The 26371-nt window shown below is 45.6% G+C and overlaps 1 protein-coding gene across 3 annotated transcripts in view; it reads right to left on the reverse strand.

Moving 5' to 3' along the window:
* Positions 1–1526: 1526 nt before the first annotated feature.
* The window catches only part of TLN2 (talin 2), a 440641-nt gene continuing 415796 nt past the window's right edge, over positions 1527–26371 (reverse strand). For all 3 annotated transcript variants that reach the window (XM_032622981.1, XM_032622982.1, XM_032622983.1), the window contains 7 exons: positions 22962–23067; positions 21958–22082; positions 9607–9732; positions 7197–7259; positions 6923–7105; positions 3960–4085; positions 1527–2431 (listed from right to left, as the gene is read on the reverse strand). In XM_032622981.1, the coding sequence (XP_032478872.1) occupies positions 2303–2431; positions 3960–4085; positions 6923–7105; positions 7197–7259; positions 9607–9732; positions 21958–22082; positions 22962–23067 (858 nt within the window). In that variant the 3' untranslated portion in view covers positions 1527–2302. The remainder of the gene's footprint in view (positions 2432–3959; positions 4086–6922; positions 7106–7196; positions 7260–9606; positions 9733–21957; positions 22083–22961; positions 23068–26371) is intronic.

Below are 26371 nucleotides of genomic sequence, written 5' to 3' on the forward strand. Positions count from 1 at the left end.
AGGCTCCGGACGCGCAGGCTCAGTGGCCATGGCTCACAGGCCCAGCCGCTCCGCGGCATGTGGGATCTTCCCGGACCGGGGCACGAACCCGTGTCCCCTGCATCGGCAGGCGGACTCTCAACCCCTGCGCCACCACAGAAGCCCCGCCGTGGAAGTTTTAAACGACTCTGAGGCAGGGACAGAGAACTCACTGCTTGGCCCTGCCTGGCTCCTGGGATGCCAGGCTATGACAGGGGACAGCTGGAAGGAGAGAAGCAATCACACAGCCTGGAAGAAAAGGGGGCGAGGGTGGGCCATGGAGGAGCACCCCAGAGGCCTGCTACATGAGGCCATTAACATAGCTAGACTCTGAGCCTCTGGGTCGGATTCTTAGTCTCAGAAAGCACCCTGTGCCCGTCTGCAAAGTGTCCCTTGGAGAGAGCCCCCAGTCCACGGGCTAAGATCCAAGGGGGTGCAGCCCAGGACAGCAGTGAAAAGTTGTCCTAGCTACAGTGGAAGAGGGCGAGTCAAGAGTGTGTTAGTTTCTCCCATTAGGTGCTAGGGCCCAGCCAGCTCTCTCCTCGAGTCAATGCCATCATCCCCAACTCTCTACATACTCTTTCCACTTGCTTCTCATTTACACTGTATTTCCTGTAACTTCCAACTTGTCTGGGAAAAAATTCTACCATGTGGAACACTTACAAGTCTCTTATAAATATGAGAAGCTGTCCAAAGTTTAATTATATTTTAAAACCACGGCATGGGCCACAGTCTGTTAAAGCAGGACTGTGGGGCAAGGTCTACAGGTGATACTTTTTGTGGACCAAAGCATCAACTTTTCCCCTGGGTGGAATATTCAAACTATACTGTGAATGAAATACGAGATGTGATAGCACGTTGCTGCGGAGAAGTGCAGTTCTTCAACAGTTAGCAGCTTTAAAAAACCATGTACCTCTGTCACCATTGTCTTCCCCTGATGAATTGCTTTTCAAAGGCAATTGCTACCTGGCGTTAGGATTTATCCGACAAGCCATTCATCCTTCACGTACTGTCTTGGGGAAAGGTTCAGATTAAAGTTAAATTGAACATCTTAAACTGCCCTTCTAAGGAGAGGGCTCCGAAAAGAGAAACGAGAGGAGGGGGGAAACTCTCGAACTGTAACTCTCGAACCGTAGCGCACAGAAGACAGACTCTGAACATACGATATGTCTTCACCTTTAAGATGGGCTAATGAGCAAAACTATGTTGTTAAAGGTTTGTAATGATGTTAAAATGCATCTAGATTTTGAGACAATTAGGACATAGAGAAAACATCCATCACGGGTTGGAGGAGGGATGACAGATTTTTTTAACAGGATCTTGAATTGTGATCATTTTGAGAGCAGAGAAGCTGACGCGGAACCTAAAGACGAAGTCACCAAGGACTTGCTTTATTGGAGCTGAATCCCCACTTCGAATGCCTAAGGCGGGCTGTTGTACTGACTGTCACCTGGGGGACCCGGGTTTGTGGGGATGAATTTGTATGAACTCAAACAGCCTCTACAGAGTAAGGAGCCCACACATTTTATTACAGCCCCTGCTCACTGAGCCCTGCCAGTCCCCCATACCTCTGCCCCTTTGGATTATGGAGGAAAAAAAAAAAAAAAAATCATTCGATTTTCTGGGCCACAGAATACAAGTTGGGTCTAGATTGTACAAGGAGCTTACACACTGAGGCAAGAGAGCGTGCAAACAGGGGCAGGAATTCTTCACCCTCTGGGCGAGCCAGTGCTTGAGACACAGCAGGAGGACCCGAGTTGCCCTCCTGGAGTCCACACTGGTTTATGTTCCTGGCCTTTATTAACCGTGTCCAACTCCAACGTCCATCTTCTCCTGAGAGGGAGAAGAGTAGCTTTGAGTAGCTATGGCATCAAGGATTTCCCCCGAGCTGTTTGGTTTTCCTTTTTTTTTTCTTTCCTATTCAGATTTCACAGCAGGCCCAGAGAAGGACCAACAGAAGCACGAGTGTCTGAGGACGATGTAATACTGACTCCTCCTTTTTGGTACCAGTCCGTGAACCCGCGCCCCTCTCTCCTGAGATACAGTGAGGCGGGGTTGGGGGAGGTGGCAGAGGAGCTGTGGGTGGAACGCACTGTACCGCGTGACATCACCATCATGCAGCTGGTGCCCGACAGGACAGGGGAGCGCGCAGGAGAGCTCAGGGCTCCCGGCTCACCCCAGGGGGAGGGGGGGCAGTTCCAGGGCGGTGCCCGGCCCCTCAGGACCGCTGTCCATCCAGTTCTCGCGCGGCCGGCCCCTTGGGTGCGCCCTCTTGGTTCTGGCCTTAGCCTTCGTCCTCCCTCAGCTCGGTGGGTAGGAATTTATACTGCTGTTGGCGGATCTGGGCTAGTTTTTTCCTTGCTTCTTCCAGTTCTCGCTCTTTCTTCAGCATTTCCTCCTGGGCGGCGATGATCTAGAAGCAAAGCAACAAGCTGGATGGATCTGAAACTTTTTAGGAAACTGCCCTCCCCTCCACTGCTTGCCTCATGAGCTCCCACAGCCTCTGCTACAGTGGGACACGGCCATGTCCCGGGACTAAGTATTCTTAGCTCTGGAGACCAGCCTCCGTGCCACAGTTCGGGTTTTGAGACCAACGATCCAAGACAGTAAGCTGACTTCCGGCCACTGATTTAACAGCAAATATATACTGTGTCCCTATGACGCAGCAGGCTCTGGTGTGAGCACTTTACACGGAGTGTCCCATCATCTTCATGGCAACACTGTGAAGTCTGGCCTATTGAACGTCCCATTTTTCCAATGAGAAAGCTGAATCTCAGAGATGTGGGTCCGCTTTCCTGAAGGGACCCATCTGGTGGAGCAGGACCCGGCCCAGGTATTCTCGAAGCTAAAGCTGGAGTCCTTAACTACTAGATGGCTTTCATATATTTATTTCATGCTTCTAAGGTGTGATCTGAGGAATAGTAGTTAATAGGTATAAAGGGGAAAGGGGAAGTCTGTGCTCAAGGAAGTCAAATAGATTTCTGAAAAGCAAAGGTCTTTCCAGAGCCTTGCTAGACTAACGAGCACCGTGATATCTGAGGAGGGAGTACAGAGGTCAGTGATTCCCAGAACTGTTTGATCAGAGACCCTTCTTCATGGAACTAGTGTATCAAGAAGCAGATTCTGGTAAAAATGCATCCTGGGTATTTCCAAACACAGGGAGTGGTTCAGGAAGAGCTAAGGAAGGCATGGGAATGAGTAAGTTCAGCCAGGGGGCTTCAGTGCTCCTGGTGGAAAACCAATCTCATATAAAGGATTTACATTAACACATCCCAAACTGCAAGCGTGGTTTCCTGACCTTTCCACCCCACTCTCATGCACAAGAACGCAGGCCTGCGTAAGTCAGATTCTCATCCACACTTGTAAAACTTCTGGGAGAGGGTCATCATGCATTCTTTCTCTAGGGCCAAAAATCTGGAGTGAGTAGCAGCTCCAAATGCATCATTTTATTTAAATGATAATATTGCCGTCCTCCAATTCTCTTCTCTCCCTTTTCTATAACAGAATCCCCGATTTTCAGGTAGGTACACTGCTACTCAGAAAAGAATACTCCATTTCCCTGCCTCCTTTGCAGCTAGGCTGGCCATGTGATGAAGCTCTGACCAATGGCGTGTGAGAGCAAGTGATGCAGACAACTTCAGAGTCAGGCCCGCCCTAACTTTCCGTCTTCATGCCGGCTGGAAAACTGAGGTGGTTATCAAGCCATCTTAGACCAAGATGTTGCCAAGGCAACATCTCAGGGACGGTGGAGCGGTAGGCAGATGGAGTCTGGGTCTCAGTCACAAAGGAGCCGCCACACCATCCCCAGACTGCTTACACCCAAGACTGTCTCACCAGGGAGAAATAAACTTCCATCTTGTTTAAGCCACTGTTACTTTGGGTCTCTGTTAAAATACAGTGCTCATCTGGGGAGTAAACACTGTCTGGATTTAATCACAAACCTGAGCAATGCCCCCTACAAACTTTGTTTTCACTACAACATCATCATCATCGGCTTTGCCAAATGCTGCCTTCTGGGCTGCACGCACAAGATTGTCTGAGGCTCTTTTCACAGCATTTCCTGCTGCCTGGAGAGGGGACAAAACACACATTATATCATTGGAAACAGCCATTTGGATTCAGCAAGACAGACAGGGAGGCACAGTTCATGAGACTACGAATTGATTTATCATCCAATTGTATGTAACACAGAATTTCTCTCTAGGTAGTATCCATCTGTCCATCCATCCACTGATTCTACCAACACTGGCACCTACCTAACCTCAGCTCATTCGCAGGTTAATGAGACACATTTCCTGGCTCCCAGGGAACACGTACTTCTCAGGGGAATTACAATTATGTGAAGACATGATTATAGCACTATGATATGTGTGTTAACAGAAACTTGCTCAGGGGCTGCCCCCTTGGTTAGAAAGCCACCTCTCCTTGCCCCATCCTACTGAGGCATACTTGAGGACTTGGCTCAGAGATCACTTTTTCTGTCCGTCTTAGCCTTACCCACACCCTCCCAAGCGCTCCTGGAAGGCTCCCTGCTGGCTTCTTTGCAGCCCTCACCACACTTCTGGTTGCCTCTCTTCCTCCTGGACAGTGAACAACTTGAAGGCAGGGGCTGTGATTTCAATCTCTGCATCCCCAGCACCGGGCACGGTGGCTACCCAGGGCTGGGGCTCACTGAAGGCTTTCAGAGGGAATTCAGGGCTATGAAAGCACAACCTACCCCTGCACAGAAGCAATGGGAGCCCCACAGTAACTAGGGCCTTTACGGATGGGCTTTTAGAGTCACAGCTGGCTTCATGCCGCACTGTCAAGCACGGGGCGAGTGCCAGACACACCGCAGAAGAGCTTGTCCACGTGCAGCCTAGATCTTCAGCAAGGGCTACAGTCCCCACTGGTTTACTCTTAATGCTCAAAAAGCATGGCCCACGGGACTCGATCTCTGCCACCTGAGGTCTGGAATTTCCTTTTCGTGGTGGTCACGGCTTCGTTAAATCTCCCATAGTCCTTGCCCAGCCCCCTGAGAGTCAAGGACTTGTTCTTGGGGGTGAGCCATCAGAAAGTTGAGAGTTTTCTCATTCAAAGTTAACTGACTCATCTGGTTGGTGACCTAAAGCGGCCAAGGGGGACCACGAGGGCTCGCACAAGAAGGGAAGGGGAGGCCCGTTCGCGCTGGACATCATGTGCCCATTCTCATCATATGCTTATTCTGAACAGTTTCATGAGGTCAGAAATCAGCAGCCCACTTTTCTACGTAGAAAGTGAGGTCGAATAACTAATCTAAGATCCTGCAGCTGGTAAGTTACAGAGCTGCGATTTGAACATAGGCCTGTGTCGCCCCAGAGAACCTCTGGGTCATTGTAAGGGATTCACACAACATTGCAGCACCCACATAAATCAGTAATGATGATAATAAGAGTGATGCTGGGCTGTATCTGTGTAAATCCTTAGGACTTACAAAAGCACTTTCGCATTTCTGACCCTTATAAGAGCCAGTGCAGGCATCTCAATCCTCATTTTACAGACGTGGCAACTAGGGCCTGAAAGGTTTTGAATGACTTGTATAAGATTATGCACTTTGTACATAGTAGAGGCAGGTCTTGAACCCACGTCTCTCTTAACTCAGGATGTTTTCCAAAGGAGTGTCCCCCCAAACCCATGAACCGCACATTCACACACACGCAGCTCCCCGTTTTCCCCTGGGTTTATGCCAGGAGGAAAATGAAGGTGAGGGAGGTGGGTCAGAGAGAGACAGACACAGGAAGACCGAACAACGGCCATGCACTTTACAACGTAGGAAATACGACGAGAGTCCCGAGTTTCAGTGGAATTGTTCAAATATTACTGCCATTTATGATCTTACATAAACATTTTTAGCAACATAAACAATCTGCATTACATTTATTATAGTAACAAACAGCTAGAAAATTGGAAACAAATATGTCCAACATATAGAGAAATTCTGGCATAATCAGTTGATATAATATCATGCAATCATTAAAAATGAGACCTATGAAGCATGAACCAGTTAGCTTTGCACAGGGCCATTATGAAGACTTTTCTTCAAGGAAAAAAAAAGTATGATAAAACGTGAAGTGAAAAAAATGCAGAATGTCTCTGTTAGGATGACAACTAGACAAAAGTATTTTGTGTAAGATAAAAACAGGAAGAGAAAAAAATAGCACTGGACCTGTGAAGATGGTGAAGCTATGTGATCTTTCTCATTCCAACATTTCTTTCACTGTGCTTAAAATACACAATCAGGAAAACTTAGATCCACTGGGCAGAAATCAAGTGACACCTTCATAACTGTGTTCTCTGGGCTCTGGGAAACCTTAGCAGCATCTCATATAAATTCCTCAGTCCTTCTGCTCCCTCCTTAAGCAAACACTGAATGAGAGCCTCCACTGAAACAGGTACCATCTTAGGAGTGAGAGACACAAAGATAAAGATCTGGTACCTGCACCTAAGAAGCTCACAGCCTTGTCAAAGGTGGACTAAAGATAAATGTGGTGGTACTGGGTGACAGGAACTGCAAGACTGGTCTGCCCAAAGGCTATGGCTGGGCAGAAGAGGGACTGACTGCCCAAGGTCTGGGATTCAAGGAGGGCTTCCCAGAAGAGGTGGCTTTGGAGATGAGTCATGATGGATGAGTAGGAGTTCACCAAGGTTGGGCTGGTGAGGGGAGGACCCCAAGGCATGAGACCAGGAGGCACACGTGGAGAACGTCAGTTTGGTGGCGTTGCATGGGTAGGATGCATGGCTGCACGTGGCAGGAAATGAGAAACGTGGGACAGAGCTGGCTGATGGAAGGCCTGGTGGGTCATGCCAAGGAAGCGAGACCGCCGCCTTTGGCAACACTTACCCGCTCCAACAGGAGTATTTTCCCACCAGCATCAGCGATCATTACCTGTAGCCGCCTCATGGCCTCCGAATCCTGATCAGCCTTCACCTTGCAGGCCACAAGCAGCTGAGCCGTGGACGCGGCGACCTGCTTGGCGGACGAGATGAGCTTCTCCTCACTGGCGTGCCCCTGCACAGAGGCATTAGCCGCCTCGCAGAGACTGCTGGTCGCAGCCGCCACCATCCGGGCCTGCGGACAGTCAACAGAGAAGTGACTTGAGGCCCAAACCTCCTGCAGGGGATCCAAAAAGCCAACGGGGAAGGAGGAGGGGGCAACTCACGGCAGAAATCAGGCCCTGTGACCATTGTCCGTCATCTGCGGCGTTGGCGGGGATGGAGCCCACCTAGAGTGGAGTAGGAAAAGCAGCAATGAGAGCGGGAAGGCACAGGGTGACCTGCAGCCCCCAAACCCTACCTTGCCCTGGATTTGGAGAGAAAAGCATCTCATCAGACAGGCAGCACCTCCCTGGGACTCTTGCCAACAGCACCGGCAGGAGAATGGAGCACGCTTTCCCATGCAGGACGCCAGCAGCTCCAAGACTGCTGTCTTGGACCGGTTTCCCCCTGGGCCACAAGGAGGCGACCGGAAACGCTCTCAACGACCTCCATTTCACTGCCAGGTACCGCGTTTCTGGGAAAATGGCTCAGGAACGATGGATGGGCCTATCTTGACACGCCTATTTCCTCTGCTGACCTTTCTCCATGTCCAACATGGGAGCCCCTGAGGTCTCTTCATTCAAGAGGTGAGGGAAGCTTAAATCTCTCCTGATTCCTGACCCTGGAAGCCACGCTGCGACTTTCTGGCAGATGATGTTAAAAAAGGGGGTGGGTCTCTCTCCGTACAATTGAGCACAGATCCTCGCCTTAAGGAAATACAGACTATTTTTTTCAGGGGTGGGGAGAGTAGTAAGAAGCTAGAAGTAAGATGTTCCCTGCTTCTGTTTAGGAATTGTTGCAACAGTGAAACATTTTCTGACCAGATGTAGAGGGAGCTACAGGAGGAAACACCTTTACACATGTGGGAGGTGCCTGGAGAGGTAAGAGATGAGTATCTAAATTTGCATATGAAAGTGGGGATCTGTCAGCACATCAGGGCATGCTGAAGGTCAGGTAAGGCCCCAACGTCCTGCATATCATCTATAGTTCCCCAGGTCCAGCTGCACCTCCGTTACCAACTTTTTAAATGCTTGAACGCATAAGTTCCTTGGAGGACAGGGGCTTGGCCATAGTCAAGTTCGATTCTCTAGTATCTAGCAATGTGTCCAGCACGTAGATGGCTCTTTAATCAATGTGCAAATAAACCAAAAGTTTTAGGTAGGAGGTTCTTCTCAGTGATCTATTTTTGGTCTTTACGTATCGACTAGTCAACAAGTCCTAGGTGATTGAGGTCAGCACTCCTCTAGATCTACAGGGGATAAGTGAGAAGCATAAAGGGACAGATTCATGCTGGTTGGGGAGATGTACATACATCAATATTGGATACACAATGGTTTAGAAAGAGGAACCAGTGGACGTAGGTTGGATTAAGGCACAGCTAAGCTCACAAGAGACTTCATGGAGGAAGACGGAAGGCCACCGGCTGCGCATAACTGTCTGTATTACAAGTTCTTAGGTCAACGGGACTTCCTTGGTGGTGCAATGGTTTAGGCTCTGTGATCACAATGCAGGAGGCCCAGTTTGATCCCTGGTCAGGGAACTAGATCCCACATGCATGCCGCAACTAAAAGTTCATATGCCACAACTAAGGAGCCCATGTGCTGCAACTAAGGAGCCTGCCAACGCAACTAAGAGCCGGCGCAACAAAATAAATAAATGAATAAAATAAATATATTAAAAAAATGATAAAAACAAAAACAACCAAAAAGACACAATCACATCTGTCATCTGTACACTGAGAGCAAAGGCCTTTTAACATCAAATATAAGTGACTGACAGTTACAGTGACCAAATTTCCCAAAGCTGGCAGGATTTCCGTGGTGCCTCTATGACTGAGAGGCTTCTCTGCAAGATGTAACTTGGATGTGGTGGTTCCATGTTGTATGGGAATAATAGGACACAAGGAATATTTTAAATTGGAAGGCCTTTTCACATCCAGGATTAGTCTAATGTACTATTAATCCTTTGGATCACTGAAAAAGAACTAGGCTTTCATGCTAATGCAGATGGAATCGGTGACTGGAGATGAAGCAGGTGGAAGAAATCTCAGCTTTAAAACCAGACCGGCCTTATGACCAAAGGGCTAAGGAAAATGCTAACTGCAGAGGTGGACGGCATTCAGCTCAACGGTCCTAAGAAAAGGAAGGGTGTCACTGGAGTTGGACGTGGTATTATAAAGCCCCTGACTACGGTGCTTATATAGCCATCCACCAGGAAAATATGAGTTTACGGCTTTAAATAGCCTAATGTACAGCGGGGAAAATAAATGTCTTGTTCAGGCCCTGATGGCTGCCTGGAGTGGAAACTCTCCTTAACAAGAAGCAGATGACAGGCCCGGAAGCTAAACCCTTCATTCTGTCTGTCAGGCTGAAGCAAACAGAGTATCCAATGATATGGGCACAGCCGGGCGAGTCAGGGAGGGAAGGGGCGGCACGGCTTCCTTGGTCAGGACACAAGCAGTATCGCCTTTTTCTTAGTATCCAGAGGCTCTTGCTGTGTGAACTTTCCACCACTTGGCCAGTGGGGTTTACACACCTTTCCCTGGGCCACCAGCTCCCTCTGGGCTGCCGAGGCCGATTTGACCAGGGCACTTGTGGCAGCAGCGATGGATTTAGCAGCTTCCAAGATCTGTTCTTCAAAATCCAGGGTCTCATCCGCTTGCTATAACCAAAAGAAAACAGCGTCACATGCAATTCATATCCCCAAAGGGCGCTTTCTGCTAAATGACTTACTTCTTAGTCACCTGGCTCTTCCTCCGTGCGTGGATTTTTATCGACAAACCACACCCAGGGTAGAAAGGCTGAAGCTGGCTGGATACCTCTCCATCTGCTGCCTCCCCCCACCCTTCTCTAAAAGATAAAAACCGCCAGCATTGAGGTTCCTTACAAAGTTCAAATCAGGAAATTCAAAGACAGACTCTTTTTCCAGACCAGAATCTTTAAAAACACATCAATTCACTGGGAATAAAATGCATTCGAAGGGTTCCATTAGCATCAATAACCCAAATCAAAAAAATCAATAATTGAGATCCAAAGAGTGGGTGGTGGCACACTATCCCACAACTCAAGGCTCAGAAAAATGGGCTGAGAAAACAAAAGATGGCTATTAGCTGTGAAAAACCTTATTGCTCTTGGGTGAAAACAAAAGTAAAACAGAATTTGCATTTCTGTGGCTGAGCAGAGAGTCACACACCAACCAGAGATCACCAGTGGTGGAGAGGAAATTGGGACAACGCGACATCAAGGTGGAGCTTACCCCTTGGAAACCCGAGGCACGGCTCCACCTGGGGAAGAACACTGGCTCCCCTACACCACACAGGTACTATCAGGCCGTTAGGGCTCTGCTCTAAATACACCATCACCAGGCCCCCTGCTGCCAAACGCCTGGGATGTTGAAAAGAATCAACATCAACAAAAGAATCAACTTTCGGGAAGGTGGGCAAGTGTAAAGGCCCTGGTCCCAGGCTGGGTGGGACGGAGCATCACAATACGCGGTAGTCAGACTAGATGACCGCCAAGGTCCCCGCCAGCAATATTGCTCTGTGAATCTAAGCCAGTATGGTTAAGTGCCCCCTCGGTCACAGAATGCTGAAGATGTGGCTGGTACCTTTCAGGCATTAAGAGATGATGGCCAGGTACAGCAATACTTTTCTTTGTGTGTGTCGGTAAAATATATATAACACAAAATTTACCCTTTGAACCAATTTTAAGTGTACGATTCAGTGGCGTTAAGTACATTCCCCATGTTGTACAACAGCGATACGTTTTTAAGAGTGCCTACTATGTGCAGGTATTTTGTTAGGCACTTCCACGTGCATTAACTTGTTTAATCCTCACCAAAAAAGAGAGTAAAAATCGTAATTAGTAGTTATCTTTATCCTTATACTTATAGTGGGAACATTCAGGCTTAGGGAGGTGGAGTACTGGGCCAAGAGCTTGTGGCAGCGTGAAGAATCTAGACCAGATCTAAACCTAAACTTCTCTGCCTCCATCATGATATGTTTTTCCTAGATGAGGCCACCACTTTGGGCATCAGAGAGGAGCGACTTCATGCTGGAGGCTCAAAGTCAGCTCACTAATGGGCCCATATGAACCATCAGACGGGATGGATACACAGATACAATGCTTTTCCAGTTCCCTATTCTTTATGGCATCTCTCCTGGTTCAAGATGTGGCCATTCCTACTTTTGTTTTTATAACCCATGTTATCAGAAAAACATTTCCATGCCCATCTAGTGGAACTGAAGAATGACAGCAGCGTTTGAGATGTTCTGAGACAGAAGCAGTATTTCTTTCCTATCTCTGACAAAGTCGTGCTCTAGGAGCATTTAGGACAGATATGGATTCCGTTCCAATAGATTAATTTTGGATTCCTCATTATGGGGCGGGGAAGCTTGTGACAGCAGTGAAATACAAAATTTGTTCACTGAAACATAAAATGACTCATTTTAAGACACTCTGGCATAAAAGGAACTGTTAAACATAAGCCACAAGAAATGGCATTGGGCTGTGATAGGTATATTCAATGACCTTGAATTAAGAGCTTTTCTGGAAATTCGTTCTGCAAAAGAAAGTCAAGCATATGACAGATTAAGGCACTGGGGAAATCACAGAGTTTCTGAGTCCAAAGGGAGCTCCTCCCCATTTTGCAGATGAGGAAATGGAGGCCCGTGGTGGCTCCCAATGTCTTCCAGCCCCTCGCTGCAGGTGCAGGGGGCCTCAGCTATGCTATGAGTTCCAAGGATGAGTCCACTTCACAGCAGGTTTCTTGATTTCCCCAATTTTAAAATGCACAAAAATGGAATTTCCCCAAAACTAAGTGCTAACTCTAAGCATGGATAGATCTGAAAGAATATCTCATTAGAACCAATTGAAAAGGGCTCTCCCATATCTTTTGCTGCCCTGGCTGGCTGTTTTTTTTTTAAACACATGTTCGAAATACATACTCAACTTGGAAATATTTCTGACAGCCACAGATTTTTCCTGCAATGGCAAGTGCTGTAATGCCCTTTGATGAATTTTTCTTTTTCTTTCCATAAGATCTCTAGACTTTAAAATGGACATGGCAGGAAGCCTTATCTCTGAGAGACATTTCCTCTGATTAAAAAGTATGAGAGAGTTTCCCAAGAAAAAGGATTAATAAAGCCGACTGTGATGGAGGGCAAACATTTAGATGCTGCAGTTGGGCAGAGTTCCATGATGAGATCTGCCTTCTACCTGCAGGACTGGTACCTTTCTGTGGGCCAGGTTTAACATTAAGACTAAATGCCCACTCTATCTCTCCTGCTGAAATGAGACATAATGCTGATGTTTCCTCATACCATACAACTCCTAGCCTGAGAAAATGGGATCTCCCCAAGCCAAGGAGACTTGTTGAAAAGCCACGGCACCCAAGTCCAAATTCCCATTGGCTTCAGCTCCCACCAGTGTACAGAATGGAATCTGGGAGAGGGGTGTGAGGGCAGTGAGAGGAGGGAGGACATGTGCTTAACCAGGGCACAAAAAAGGAGAGAAATGGAATTGGCTTGGGCTTTGAAGGACTTCCCTGAATAAAAGGATCACAATTAAAATGCAGGAATTGTTAACAGAACAAACCCCACTGTAGATGGGAGACTGAGGAGAAGAACAGTAAGTTGGAGCTGCTGCAAGGGGACCCTGGGGAAGAATCTGGAGACCATGGCATCTGGATGTAAGGAAATGCTTTCACTCAATGGGCTGCTAAATGGACAGCCCTTCCTTGCTCAGATCACCGAGGATCTGGTGGAAGATGCAGGTAGTATGGGCTACCACTGGGGGAGTGCTGGTCTGGGCTCAGGAGAACAGACACACCAGTCAGCTGAATCCTACCAGCCTGCAGTCTCCTCCAGGGCATGGACCGTGTTTCATCCAACTTACATCTCTAGAGCACAACGTTAGGTAGAAAAGCCCATGTGATAAAGGTTTGTTGAGAGAATGTATCCATTTAAGATGAGTCTCTGAGTACTGGAGTTCAGCCAGAGAACAATTTACATAGTAAGAGAAGGGGAGATGCATGGAGTAAGCGTCCCCATCAGTAACTTTCCATTCCTGTTTCCTGGGGACGATTGGACACACACATCAAAGCACTGGCTCCTGCCCTGTGGAATGCTGTGGGTTGTTAATTGTATGCTCTATCTGTATCCCTCAACTGGCCCTCATAGTCTCTGACACTGACTCACGCATATACAGATGCAAAACACAGCAGCATTTTACTAAGAGGCTCTCTTAACAAAATAATGTCACAGATGTGCAAACTAACTGTCTGCCCTGCTTAATGAAGGTGTCAGCCGCAGCCTCTGAGAGCTGAGTCCATCTTCTCATCCCCTGTACAATGCTCTTTCCCTGGTCCCCTCCACTAGAAAAGACAGTTGGCCAGGTCACTTGTAGCTCTCAGCAATTGTCCTTCCAGGACCGTCTAGCAGACTCTAGCCTTGTCTTTTCGGTAGCTTTGAGAAAAGTCTAAGCACCCTTTTGCTGATATTTTTCTTGTTTGGTGATCTTCTCCAGAGCTCCTTTTTAAAAAGTTAGAGGTCTGATGAGATCCCTCTTGGGAAAGGCCACACTTTGGTCTGACTCCCTGGCTGCCTGCTTCCCACACTTGGGAGAGCATTTAAAGACTCCTGTTGTGCTGATAGAGACGGGGGAAGGAGGGTGGAAAGGGGGACGGAAAAGAGGAGGCCTTTCCTCATTTTTATTTTGTCTTTTGGCCATTCAGGGGTTCTTGTAATAGGGACAAATCTGACTCCATATTGGATCTGTTTCTTTTACTTTAACCTCTGTATTCTATTGCTTTTGCTATAAGAATGTTGCCTAGGGCTTCCCTGGTGGCGCAGTGGTTGAGAGTCTGCCTGCCGATGCAGGGGACGCGGATTTGTGCCCTAGGCCGGGAGGATCCCACATGCCGCGGAGCGGCTGGGCCCGTGAGCCATGGCCGCTGAGTCTGCGTGTCCGGAGCCTGTGCTCCGCAATGGGAGAGGCCACGACAGTGAGAGGCCTGCGAACCGCAAAAAAAAAAGAATGTTGTCTATAGCGTGAAATTTACAAGCTAGCCCATTGTCAAGGCTCTGACCTTTAAAGGTATAATACTTTTCCATTCATATAGAGATAAAAAGTTGCAGGACAGAGAATAACATATGTCTGGTTGGAGGTTTATAGGAACATTGTGACCAGACCTACGTGGACAGCTGCAAGAACAAAGGATCCCGGAACCAAGAAGTTTGCAGCAGCCAACCACACCCCCTCCCCTTTTAGTATTAAAGAAGGCTGAATCCTAACTCAGGGAAGATGGTTCTTTGGGACATGAGTCCACCCTCTTCTCGGTCTGCTGGCTTTCCGAATAAAGTCGCTATTTCCCGCCCCAACACCTCATCTCTCAATTTACTGGCCTGTTGTCTGGCGAGCAGTACGAGCCTGGACTTGGTAACATTCTGAGAACATAATGTTTGTGTCAATTCATTCCTTTTCTGAAACTACCTTCCCTCCTACATATCCGATAGGGCTGTTATAAATAAATTATTAATATACACAGAGCATAACTGACTCATAGTAAATGCTCGATTACTATTAGCAATTAATTTCATTTTTCTTTCTATTACTACATATATTTTTTTGTGGTTTTAAAAACTGTTGTTCAGACTTTTAGTCTGTTTCTCTGCCTGACCCTGTTTTCCGTTCATAATTCTAACAAAGATTCTAGCTGCCATTTCTGACTACAACCTACAACATAAATAAAAAAGCACAAATCAGAGATAAAGTGTCAAGTGCCTGTACTGCTTCCAGCTACTCCCTTGACACCCAACCAGGAGACGGACAACTGGGTTTCAGTCCCTGCTCTGCGCTTTCGGCCACGTGACTTTGGGGAATTTGCTGCTCTTCTCTAGGTATCAAACAAACATTTTCTGTTTGTAATTTCAAGAGCAAACTCAACCCTCCTGGTCCTTTAGCTCTGACATGTTATGGTTTCAGGTGAAACCCTTTTAAAGAATGCATGGACTAAAATTAGCATGGACTCCTTTTTCTTTTGCTCCCACTCTTTTGGCCTCCTTCCTGCAGTATCTTTCCCAGCCTCCACCAGGCCCATCCTCCCAGACAGGTCCCTGGGCATGCGTCTAGCAGAGGAAGAACACTTCCATCTGTGGTCCTCTTTCTGGCCTTTTTCTTTGTGAATTACATCCCTGTGGCCCCTTCCCCTGATGGACTTGACAGTGAAGGAGTCAAAGGCACCCATAGGAGATGGCCAAAGGGTCACTGCCCTGATTTCTACCTCCTTCCTTGAAAATCTCCTTTGAGGGACCACCTTGCTGAGAATTGATGAGCACAATGGTCGTTTCTCTCACAACTGGCTACAAAAACCAGATTACAACTCACGGCACCGTCTTTCCAGTTAGGAATCATGCTTTTTCCTGTGTTACTGAAAGCCTTGTAGGATGCTTACTATTAAAAACAAGGTCTTACCACATCACAAATTAAAAAAAAAAATTCTTTGGGTATAATTTTTTTTAAGTGTGAACATTTGCATATAATTTAAATGTCCTTGAGGGAAAAAAATGGAGGCCAACACTGAGAACTCCCACAACACAAGTGAAGCATTTTCCTGCCAGGTGGAAGCCTGAGTGGAACAGGCAGCTCTGTTTCTCCTTTGTTTGTAGCCAGTTTGGCCGCTACCAGTTTGCTGCTGATACTGAGTTGAGTGGTGCGTGGGGGGAGACCTTAGCCTGTACCCAAAGACCTGAACGGTCTGCGAACCTGGTCAGGTTCTCTTCCAGAGGACCCATGAGTGGGCTGTCTTTAGGACCACCACGTTTACTAGTCCTAATAAAAGGGAAACTTCTCAGAACCACTGGAACTGCCAAGAGACCAGAGCTGTTCCGCTGGCCTTGGCTCCCCCTGGGTTGGCCTGGTCCCAGGGGAAACTCTGGGGAAACTGTCAATGGACAAAGCAGGTGACAGAGAGAAAGCACTGCCAAATGGTAATGCCAGCAACCTGGGGAGGGACCGGCCTCTGCATCCAGACGTGGAGTAATGCATGTTCCTGCAGCGTCTGAGGGACAAGGTGTGAGTATGAACAGTTAGTATCTTGGGGGAAGTTTTCCCACACTCGCCACCACTTTATTTTTTAATGAACAGTAATACCACTGGGATAATCTTTTAACTGCTATTTCTGTTTTTTTTTTCTTTATGTCATTCCAGGTTTATTCTACAGATATATATGAATATCTATCCATTCCTCCTTGATCAGTATCTATTAATTGCTATTTCTGTTTGAAAGAAAAATTCTTAAAGATGTGCCATACTCTCAAAAAAATAAATATGAAGGCACTTGAATGTCTATCTAGGAAGCCTGGATGAAGAACAGATGACAGAATTCTTTCAAAGATTTAATCAGGTAAATTTGCCACACTGTAAACTCACGTGACATGAATTGTGTGTATGTCTGAGAAGGCTCCGGGAGACCCACTACTTTACCTGGCGGGGAGTCACGCGGGAACACGCACTGGCTGAACGCCCCACTCACCTACGCTCCTCCCCCGACCTCGCGTCTCCTGGCCTGGAAACAGCCAGTGGCACAAGAGCTCGATGTCACGCTTTGGCCACAGAAAAAATGCTGTATCCTCCTTCTCCCTGAACATCTGGTCATCTTTCCCCCTTCACCCAATAATCAGTAGAGCATGCTGGTCAACAGCAAGATGTACGAAAAAAAGATACATCAATTTTAATGTACAGGCTTCAAAGTTCAGGTCCTTTTAAACTGTGCTTTTCGTTATTCAGAATACCTTGCTGTTGCTTTTCCATGACAATTTGTCATTTTGGTCAAACAACTTTAACTGGACTTAAAACAATGCTCTCTAGCTGCGTGAAGGTAGCACTGATTGTGGCAGCATCTTGAAAACCATCTGAAAGAGTTCCTGCTGGTGCACAGCCACTGCTGTCTCCTCAGTGGAGAAGGATCCCAGGGACAGGTTCCACTTCCTAACTCTGGAGGCTGGGACTCCAACACTGTATTTTCCCCTCCCCTGCTGCTCTGACTTGTCACTAGGCAGTCCCTGCAAGCGGCGTGGAGATGGCTCCTAGACCCCAAACAGGGGAAGCTTTCCTGACCTGCCTGTTCACACCACTGGCTCACTACCTGCATGGGGTATTGTTTGCATATTCAGGAGTGTCCTTTACTAGAGCACTTCCTCTTTGCTCCCAAAATCGGAGCCACTAGCACAACAGTTCTCTTTTCAGAAAGCAGTGCTCTAAGTATTTTGTTGAGAGAGATCAGAATGAACTCACACATACTTCACAGGCTCTTCCAGGAGGAGGAGGTCAAAGTCAACTAAAGAAGTCTGTTACATGCCAGAAAAAAATGTTTCATAATCCTGAACTTCCTGTTGCACCCAATTAGGCTGTGGAATTACTTTCTGATTGTCGGCATATTCTAAATATTATCAACCTCTACTGACAAGTTATCCTATAACAGGAAACTCAACAGACAGAGTATAATCCACACTATGTTATCTTTATTAGATATACTTAGTCCTCCAAAGTTTAGATAAAGCCCAGTGACTCACCATCCATACATTTGGTTTGGCTGGTCTGGTTTATACATTTTGTTACTATGGGTGTAAAGGAACATTACATAGTTGATTTGTGCTTGAATTTTGGCTGAAAGCTTGATCGTGAAAATTACTAATTTCTAAATTGAAGATCAGGATAAAACTGAACTAAAATGAAATATAAATCCAGATGTGTTTGGAGGTTATAATCCTGACCCCGTATCACAAACATGGGTTTTCCTTTTCCCCACCGAGCACATCCTTTAAGGACTCATCACTGCACAAAACTAAACTATACATAATATCTCAAGCTCTTATGAAACATCAATAATTATGATTTGTTTCTAAAATAAACAAAATAATCTAGCAGTACGGATACAGGTTTTAAATGCTACAAGAAGAAATGGGATATAACATAATGAAATGTAATGAGTACTCCATCTTCTAAATCTACTTGTGATTCTAACATATTCTTTCCTGTTGCCTTCTAAGCTATATTAGGAACCCCCGGAGACAGGGCAAGACACTGTAGGAATATGTTTGATATATAGTTGGATTAAATAACAACCTAATATATCAAACATATCACACAGAGGCCTGCAGAAAGGCATCCAGGTCTGACTGAGCTGAGAATGGGCACAGCATGGCAGGCTGCAGCCGTGGGGGGGGGCGGGCGGGGAGGGAGTTGGTGTGGACACCATTGGGGCACCTCTGTTACCTGTCTGTGGAGCACAGTGTGTCTGCAGGTGTGGAAACGGCGCCATCATTAGTATCATAGGCACATGCACCAGGGCTCACCGACATTCTCATTTTGCCTTTACACCATCTTCCCAAGCAAACAGTGGACTCAGCGATGCCAATTTGTTATTTGTGTCTGGGCGATTCCAGGCAAAAAGAGGTGCTTACGTACTAAGGGCCTGAGGTGGGAATATACTAGGAATCATCTTCAATAAACCCCAGACCATTCTATTATTAAAATAGGCAACCTGAGAATGTGGTGAGCAAAACAATTTAAACAAAAACATTGCCCATCTCCCAAACTCCCTCAAAGCAGTGCAAATGCTTCCCAGATATAGAAGCAGAGCATATTCACCCGATAGTGGGTGCCTGCAGGTTTGTATGTGAGTTACAGGGGTAGAGGTGAAAGAGCAATTGCTTACTTACAGAATCCTGAGGATTTGTGATTAACTGTGTTTAGTTTTGGAAGGGGATGGGAAGAGCTGGTTAATCTCAAAAGACTGGTTGACTTTTGATGTTAGATTGGGATTTTTTTCTTTTTTTAAACTGGGGAAAAATTCCTTCTTGAAGTCAAGAAAGGTATTTTTTTTCACGTCGATATTACTACAGAGCAGATGGCACTCCCAGACAGGCACAAAAACTGTGGTTTAGGTTGATGATTTCTTCAAAACAGTTTTATGGATAACATAATCCATGTGGTGGGAGCCTCTGGTCACTGGGTAGAGTAAGACTTCAGAGATCCTTCTAAAGACTCTAGAAGGACCAAGTACCCTTCCTAATAGGAAGATGGGAGTGACCTAGAGTAGGTACCTCCAAGGAAGGGACTCAAATCAACAGTTATGTCAACTGTGACCTTGGCTTTCTGTAAAAATCCACACCACACTATAAACAGAAAGGCTAGATGATCCTAGGGCAGTGTAGGGAATGCCCACTGGCCCAGTGTGGCAGTCATCACAAACTTTTTAAGTGCTGTTATTTTTAAAACATTGTCTTACAAAATTTTAAAACATAGACCCTCCCATCACTCCAACCCCACCATCATTCTTGTCCATCCCCCACCTGTCTCCCTCATTCACAAGTGTTTAACAGAGTTGTGATCATACTGAGTACATGATTCCACATCCTGTTTTACTTTTCACTTAATATCATGCCAGGAGCATGTTCTTCATGCTACACAGTCCTATCAACCATTATTTTGAGTAGCTACATACTTTGCCTTCAAGCAGACACTCAGGTCACACCCAAACTCTTGCTACTGTGAACAAGGATGAAAGGAACAACCGTCTCACGCACACAGAACTTGCTTCCTCTCTGGATTTCCTCCTCAGGACAGATTCCCAGAGGTGGGATTAATGGCTCAAGTGGCACAGGTAAACCAGAAACCTGCCCCGTGGGACTGCACCGGAATTTCTGACAGTGGGTAGGCAGAGAGGACTGGTATGGCCTGAAACTACCACCTCCAGGGCCCACACAATGCTGCTTCCAGCTCGGTCAAAGCCATCTGACTCTGGCAAGTAATTTGCCTCTGATTCTGCATCCCTAGAGCAGGGACGCCAACAATGCTGCCTCGTGGACTTGCTGTAAGGACCCAATGAGTTAATCTATGTAAAGCACCTAGAAGATTGCCTAGCACATGCTTGGCACTCAATCAGCATGTGCTTTTAGCCTTTTTTTTCTTTTTTTCCTCTTTTTCCTAAGGCCATCAGCTCATGGATCTATGGAATAATTTTTATTTCAGGCATTCTCCTAGGAGGTAGTAGATAAAAGTCCTAGAATCATATTTTCAGTGATGGTGATATGCTGACTGCTTACTACGTCTATGGTATGTTAGGTACTGTGTTCCTAGATTATCTCATTTAATTGTTATATCAGCGACCCTATGGAATAGGAACTCTATTGACTGTTTTTCAGATCAAGAATCATGAGATAAATCAAGAGCTGGACAGGGGGAAGCCAGAATTTAGGGATACACAAGAGCTCAGAAGGGCCCTGCAAAAGACAATGGGAAAGGGATTGGGACTGCAGCTCTTAGAGTATGGTGAAGGGTCAACGTGAATTAGCGCCAAGCTACTTCTCCAGGAGAAAGAGCATCAGCTGACATGGCTCCAGAACCAGCAGACAGAAGCTTCCCCGAGAGAGGAAAGTACGTGGTGAATCAGATAAGGAAAAGGAAAAACGAATTCAGTTTAAGGCCTCTAAATCTCAGTCAACGGCTGCTGTCAGTTTAAGGCCTCTAAATCTCAGTCAACGGCTGCTGCTTCTTAGCTGAAAGTACATTTTCTACTCATGATTAACTTATTTTTATAAAGCAGAAATAAAGCCAAGTCCAGAAAATGGAGTTGCCCTTACACCTACACTTAGCTCTAAGTTTGTTGAGAAAAACTTGGACAAACTTAGACCACCTAAGACCCTCAGGTTACGGCCAGTAAAGAGGACCCTGGCAAACTCAAAACCCAGAGGCCAAAAATCTTAAATTACATCTTGATGAGAAATTCTAAAAATGCCTTTATTAAATCTAGAGTGACAATTAGGAGACTGGCTCTAAGAATTCCACGGTTTTGAGAATGTCCGCCAGTCTAACAGATTCACCGTGTGTCCAAGTCTATTTTACATGCGGCATCAGCCCAGGAACCGCTTTTGAGTGCTTTGGTATATTCCAGTACTCAAACTCCATCCTTAAGTTTTTGTTTTTTTTTTAAAAAGGTAGAATTTTAGGCACCTAAACTGGGAGATACAACTTTTTTGTTTTTGAAGAGAAGAGCCAGATTTTAATTCCTAAGGTATCTGGATCCTTGGAAGGGAGGTGGGGTTACAGGAACCAGTAGGGACTTGCTTGAATAGAAAGATAAAGAGGCCTCCTCTGCTTCTACCATCTTCCCACTGAAGAAAGCCATGGGGGCAGGGGGACTGTGGCTTCTTTACAGGGTTGGGCTTTGCCCCCTGGACAGCACCAGGGCACCATTCTTTTTTGTAATAATTGTCCTCTCTACTGTCCTGACTTAAAGTATCTCTTTCTTTTAAATGACTTTCTCTTAACACATACTTATGATCTTAGTAACTAAGTTCTCAACATTTATCTAGATGACAAACACAGATGGAGAAAACACACCAGCCAACCACAGTCTCCAGCATATACTGAAAAAATCTGTTACCGGGTCCACTTTTGAGGTTCACACTACTCTCTATTGATCTGAAGAAAAGGAGAGACCCAGCATTGCTATTTCTGGTGAAAAGCATTATGGAAACCAGAAAATTAGAGGGTGACAATCTCACATTCAGCAACGGGGACTTTCTATAGAAAACATCCAACACCTGCTTTAGGTAACAGTGGAACAAAGTCAAGATTTTAAATGCCGGGATTCTTCCTCTAGATACCCAAAGGTATTTCCTGGGATGGTTAACCTGAAAGACCCACCCTTGGGTTTTTTTCCATACCCTGTAAAAAGGTGCTGGGCAGGTAGAACAGGTTTGCAGCTTGCTAGTCCAACCACAGGGAAGGAGACGAGCTCCCTGCAGCCCATCTGGCTCCATTTCACAGCCATCTACCGGGAGACCTACTGACATCAGACAAGCAGCCACACGTGGACACTCACTTTTGGTTTTGCTCTTGGCTTCAGCTGCTCTAACTTCTTAGCAGCAGCCTCAATGGATGCTGCAGCCCCCAGTAATTCTGTTTCTGCAATGACGGTTGGGTCTTCTGGATCCACCCACTCTGTTCCTAAAAGCAGTCCAAAGAGGGTCATTCTTGGTAGCTGCAGACCTCAGGGCAGTGACTTAATTACAAACGACATCACGATTTGCATGCAGGGATGCTCCATAAGCTGACTAGCTGCGTTGTCCTAAGGGATCTTTTCTCCAGCTGTCACTAACATCAGCTGGCTGCAGGGGTCGGGGTGGGGAGTGCCTGTCTGACCCTGATTTTCTCAATCAGTTGTATAGACAGCCCTAACACAGGATCAGTCATCAATGATAGTCTCAAAAATCGAGATCTCATTGACCAAGGCCGGCTTGAGTTTTACTCCGACTTGTAACTTAAAGTTCAGGAATGCAAGCAAGCATCCTCAGGAGACTTGAGACTACGCTGAGCACAGAGATTTGTTCTTCTTTTCTCCTGGGAACTCAGGAGGAACAGCCATTCCCCTCCAATGCAAACAAAGGGAAATTGGTAAGAAAACCCCTCCCGGGTGAGCTGATGGCTTCTTCATAACCACGAAGGGGTGTGCACACAATATACTACCCAGATAGCACCGTTTCTAAACATCAAGTGTATTATTTAAATGAGAATAAATATTCTGATGAAGGAAAATGCAGTTAAAAATGGATGGCAAGACCCTTAAAAGAGAAGTGAGCGGTTCTAGATGGATCATGACATTTAAGTTGAAGGACGTAATACAAAGACTGGAGAAAAGACTTGTTTCAGGAGAATATTAACTTTTTCAGTCTAACTCTACTCCCATTTGCTTCTTAAAAAAAGTTCCTCACTGTGTTCCTTTTGACTTCATTTGCCAAGTGAGGGCCTGTGTAGGCTGCCCATCCTCTCTGCTCAGTTTGCTGTCTAGGACTGCCCCCCAGGACGACACGAGAGAATCCAGCCTACCTTTCATGGCCTCCGCTGCCTGGATGAGCTCGGTCACGGCACCGGCCACGCGCTTGGAGAAAGCAGCCAGCTGGTGCTTGAGTTCTGGGGTTGGTTTCTGAAGAATCTATGGGTGAAAAACAAGCCAAACGCATAAGGAAGACGGTAGCCATTGTAACAGGAAGCCCACTTTTGCTGGTGGACGCAGAGCTAGACATCCTGGTTTGAAGTTGCAACTCTGTCACCAAGTGACTTTAGAAATTTAGGGGAAAACACATAAGATGCACTGGCCTTCAGTTTCCTCACGTGAGAAAAGAAAAGCTGGGAACCAGGAGTTTTCCTAAGATCTATTCTGACATACTTCCCTAAGATCACAAGGGAGATGAAGTTCTTATTTGTCCTTTTGTTTGTACCTAAAACAAACATACGCACACGGAAATTACCCAAAATGTAAGAATGCTCTGAGTGAACATGAATGTTCAAGGCTGCAGGTCAGCTGGTGTTTGTGACAAAGCAAATATGGAGTCAGAAGAAAAGTGTGACTCAGGTGGGGTCTTGGAGACAAAAATCTCTCTGAGAAGGGCTGCTCCTGAAAGGACAATCCATTTCCAGGGTTTTGACTGCAAGCTCTCCTGGGAGAAGTCCTGTGGACTTTCCTTCTTTTAAACCTAGTTTAAAGGGGTTTTAAGTTTGTTTTTTGCTGGTGTTAAAAAAGATACTAAAAATCTACCCCTAATCCAATTTAAAGGACATCCTCAGCTGATTTCTTCTCAAATTCATTCAAGAATGGAATTATGAAATGGATGAGAGCTCCCTACCATCTTCCACCATGGATTTACATCTGACTTACACCACCTTGCTCCTCCCTAATCTTGAAATTCTTCTTTCAATATTCTTTCCTGCATCTCTTACCCACGCTTCAGAGGGGTCATCTTGAGATTTAGAAATGCTAAGACATTCAGGAGGAAAGCACCACTGCCGTCTCTCTATGGACAATTCTGAGCAGCAGACAAAGCCTAGGCTTTGGTATTGGACAAACCTGTGTTTCAAACCTAGCTTCACCTGCTCCTCCTGGTTTGTGAACAATGGGCAGATTACTGAACCTCTCAGAACCTGTTTTCTCATCTGTAAAACTGGGATAATGCCTACTCCTCAGGAGTGGCATAAACATCAAATGGAATAACCCATGAGAAGTATCTTGCACAATGCCTGGAACACAGTAGGCATTCATTAAATGTTTATTCCCTTCTTGGTATCCCATACCCTTTTCACCTGACCAGGTATCGTGCTCTTTCTTACGAGTCTGGAAAAGATGTCTTTTGGACCCCAAAACTGTAAGAGAACTTTAAAAGAAGCTTGGTAAAAAAAAAATCTGGGGTTGGGGGAGTTAATGGGGTTATACTTTTTTTTTTTTTACATCTTTATTGGAGTACAATTGCTCTACAATGGTGTGTTAGTTTTTGCCCTACAACAAAGTGAATCAGCTATACATATACACATGTTCCCATATCTCTTCCCTCTTGTGTCTCCCTCCCTCCCACCCTCCCTATCCCACCCCTCCAGGCGGTCACAAAGCACCCAGCTGATCTCCCTGTGCTATGCGGCTGCTTCCCACTAGCTATCTACCTTACATTTAGTAGTGTATATATGTCCATGCCACTCTCTCGCTTTGTCACAGCTCACCCTTCCCCCTCCCCATATCCTCAAGTCCATTCTCTAGTAGGTCTGTGTCTTTATTCCTGTCTTACCCCTAGGTTCTTCATGACATTTTTTTCCCTTAAATTCCATACGTATGTGTTAGCATATGGTATTTGTGTTTCTCCTTCTGACTTACTTCACTCTGTGTGACAGACTGTAGGTCTATCCACTTCATTACAAATAGCTCAATTTCGTTTCTTTTTATGGTTGAGTAATATTCCATTGTACATATGTGCCACATCTTCTTTATTGGGGTTACACATTGACCAGCCCCAGACACACCAGTGCATAGAAGACATTATGTTACACACTTGAAATGATTAGTCAAAGATTCTTGAGCAACCACTTCCCAGGCTCTATTCCCTACCCTCCTTCCTCTTGCAATCTTCTAAATTTTATATTTGCTACTGTTCTGAGTTCAGCTGCTCTGTTATTCTCATTCCCTCAACCTAGGACCTATCTACACATAGCACCATGCAGATATTAACTCACTACAAACCAGTGAATGAGTGAACAAATGAATGAATGAATAACAGACCACACACTACTGGAGGCAAGTCCTAATATGATGGCATCCTAGACTAGTTCCAGAAGATCACCAGAACCATGGAGAGGTGGAGGGGAGGGGTTAGATGCCTTTTACTTTTTTAACACAGACAGTTGGCAGGCAACTGAATTAAGGGTAGGTTCTAGAGTCAATGTACCTCAGTAACAGTGGTCCAGTTACTTATCTTCTCTCTAAGCCTCAGTTTACTTATCTATTAAATGAGCACAACAAACAGTCCTTTCATTATAGAGCTGTGGTAAGACTGTATAAATTAATACATAATTTAATACAGTATACATTTCCATCAGGACTACTGATGGAATTGGTCCGATGTAAGGCCTGGGCACCAGAATTTCTAAAAGTTCTCCAGGTGGTTCTCATTTGCAGCCAAAGTTGTAAACCACTGCTCTAGATCAAATGGGCATTTGCCACTACCTAACTGTAAAAGGCTTGTACTGTATTTGTCTGAAACAATACATGTTGTAAGGCCACTAGGTGAATAATGGCTACAGCTCTGGGACTAAAGAGCAAAGGAGTCCACAGGCTTTGCTATTTGCTTTTTCTACAGTGGTCAACACAACGTGAATAAGCAAGGAGTTAAAGGTATGATGGGGAGACTCAGAGTAAATGGTGCAAGACTGCGTGTTTTCCCCTAAGACCAAGAATAAGGTAAGGATATTCGTCCTCACACTTCCATCAGTATTGTACTAGTATTCCTGGCCAGTGCAGCAAGGCAAGAAAAAGAAATAAATGGCACACAGATGGAAAGGGAGAAGTAAAATTGTCTTTGCTCATAAATAACATGAATGCCTATGTAGAAATTTCTAAGGCATTTGTGTAAAAAATAAAAGGGAAAAAAAGCTAGAATAAATGAGTTAAGCAAGGTCACAGGATATAAGGTCAATATACAAACATCAATTATATTTCTATATGCAGTAAAAAATTGAGAATTTTGAAAAAAGCAATACCATTTATAGTAGCATAAAAAATCATGAAATACCTGTTAAGTTAAATACTGTTAAATTTGACAACAGATGTGTAAGATGTGGATGCTAAAAACTACAAATGTCGTTGAAAATATTAAGGAAGACCTAAATAAATGGAGAGATATACCATATTCTTGGATTAGAAGACTATTAAGATCAATTATTCCCAAATCTCCCCATGATCCCAGTCAAAACCCCAA

Source organism: Phocoena sinus, chromosome 2 (assembly GCF_008692025.1).
Source record: "Phocoena sinus isolate mPhoSin1 chromosome 2, mPhoSin1.pri, whole genome shotgun sequence".
Lineage (NCBI taxonomy): Eukaryota > Metazoa > Chordata > Mammalia > Artiodactyla > Phocoenidae > Phocoena > Phocoena sinus.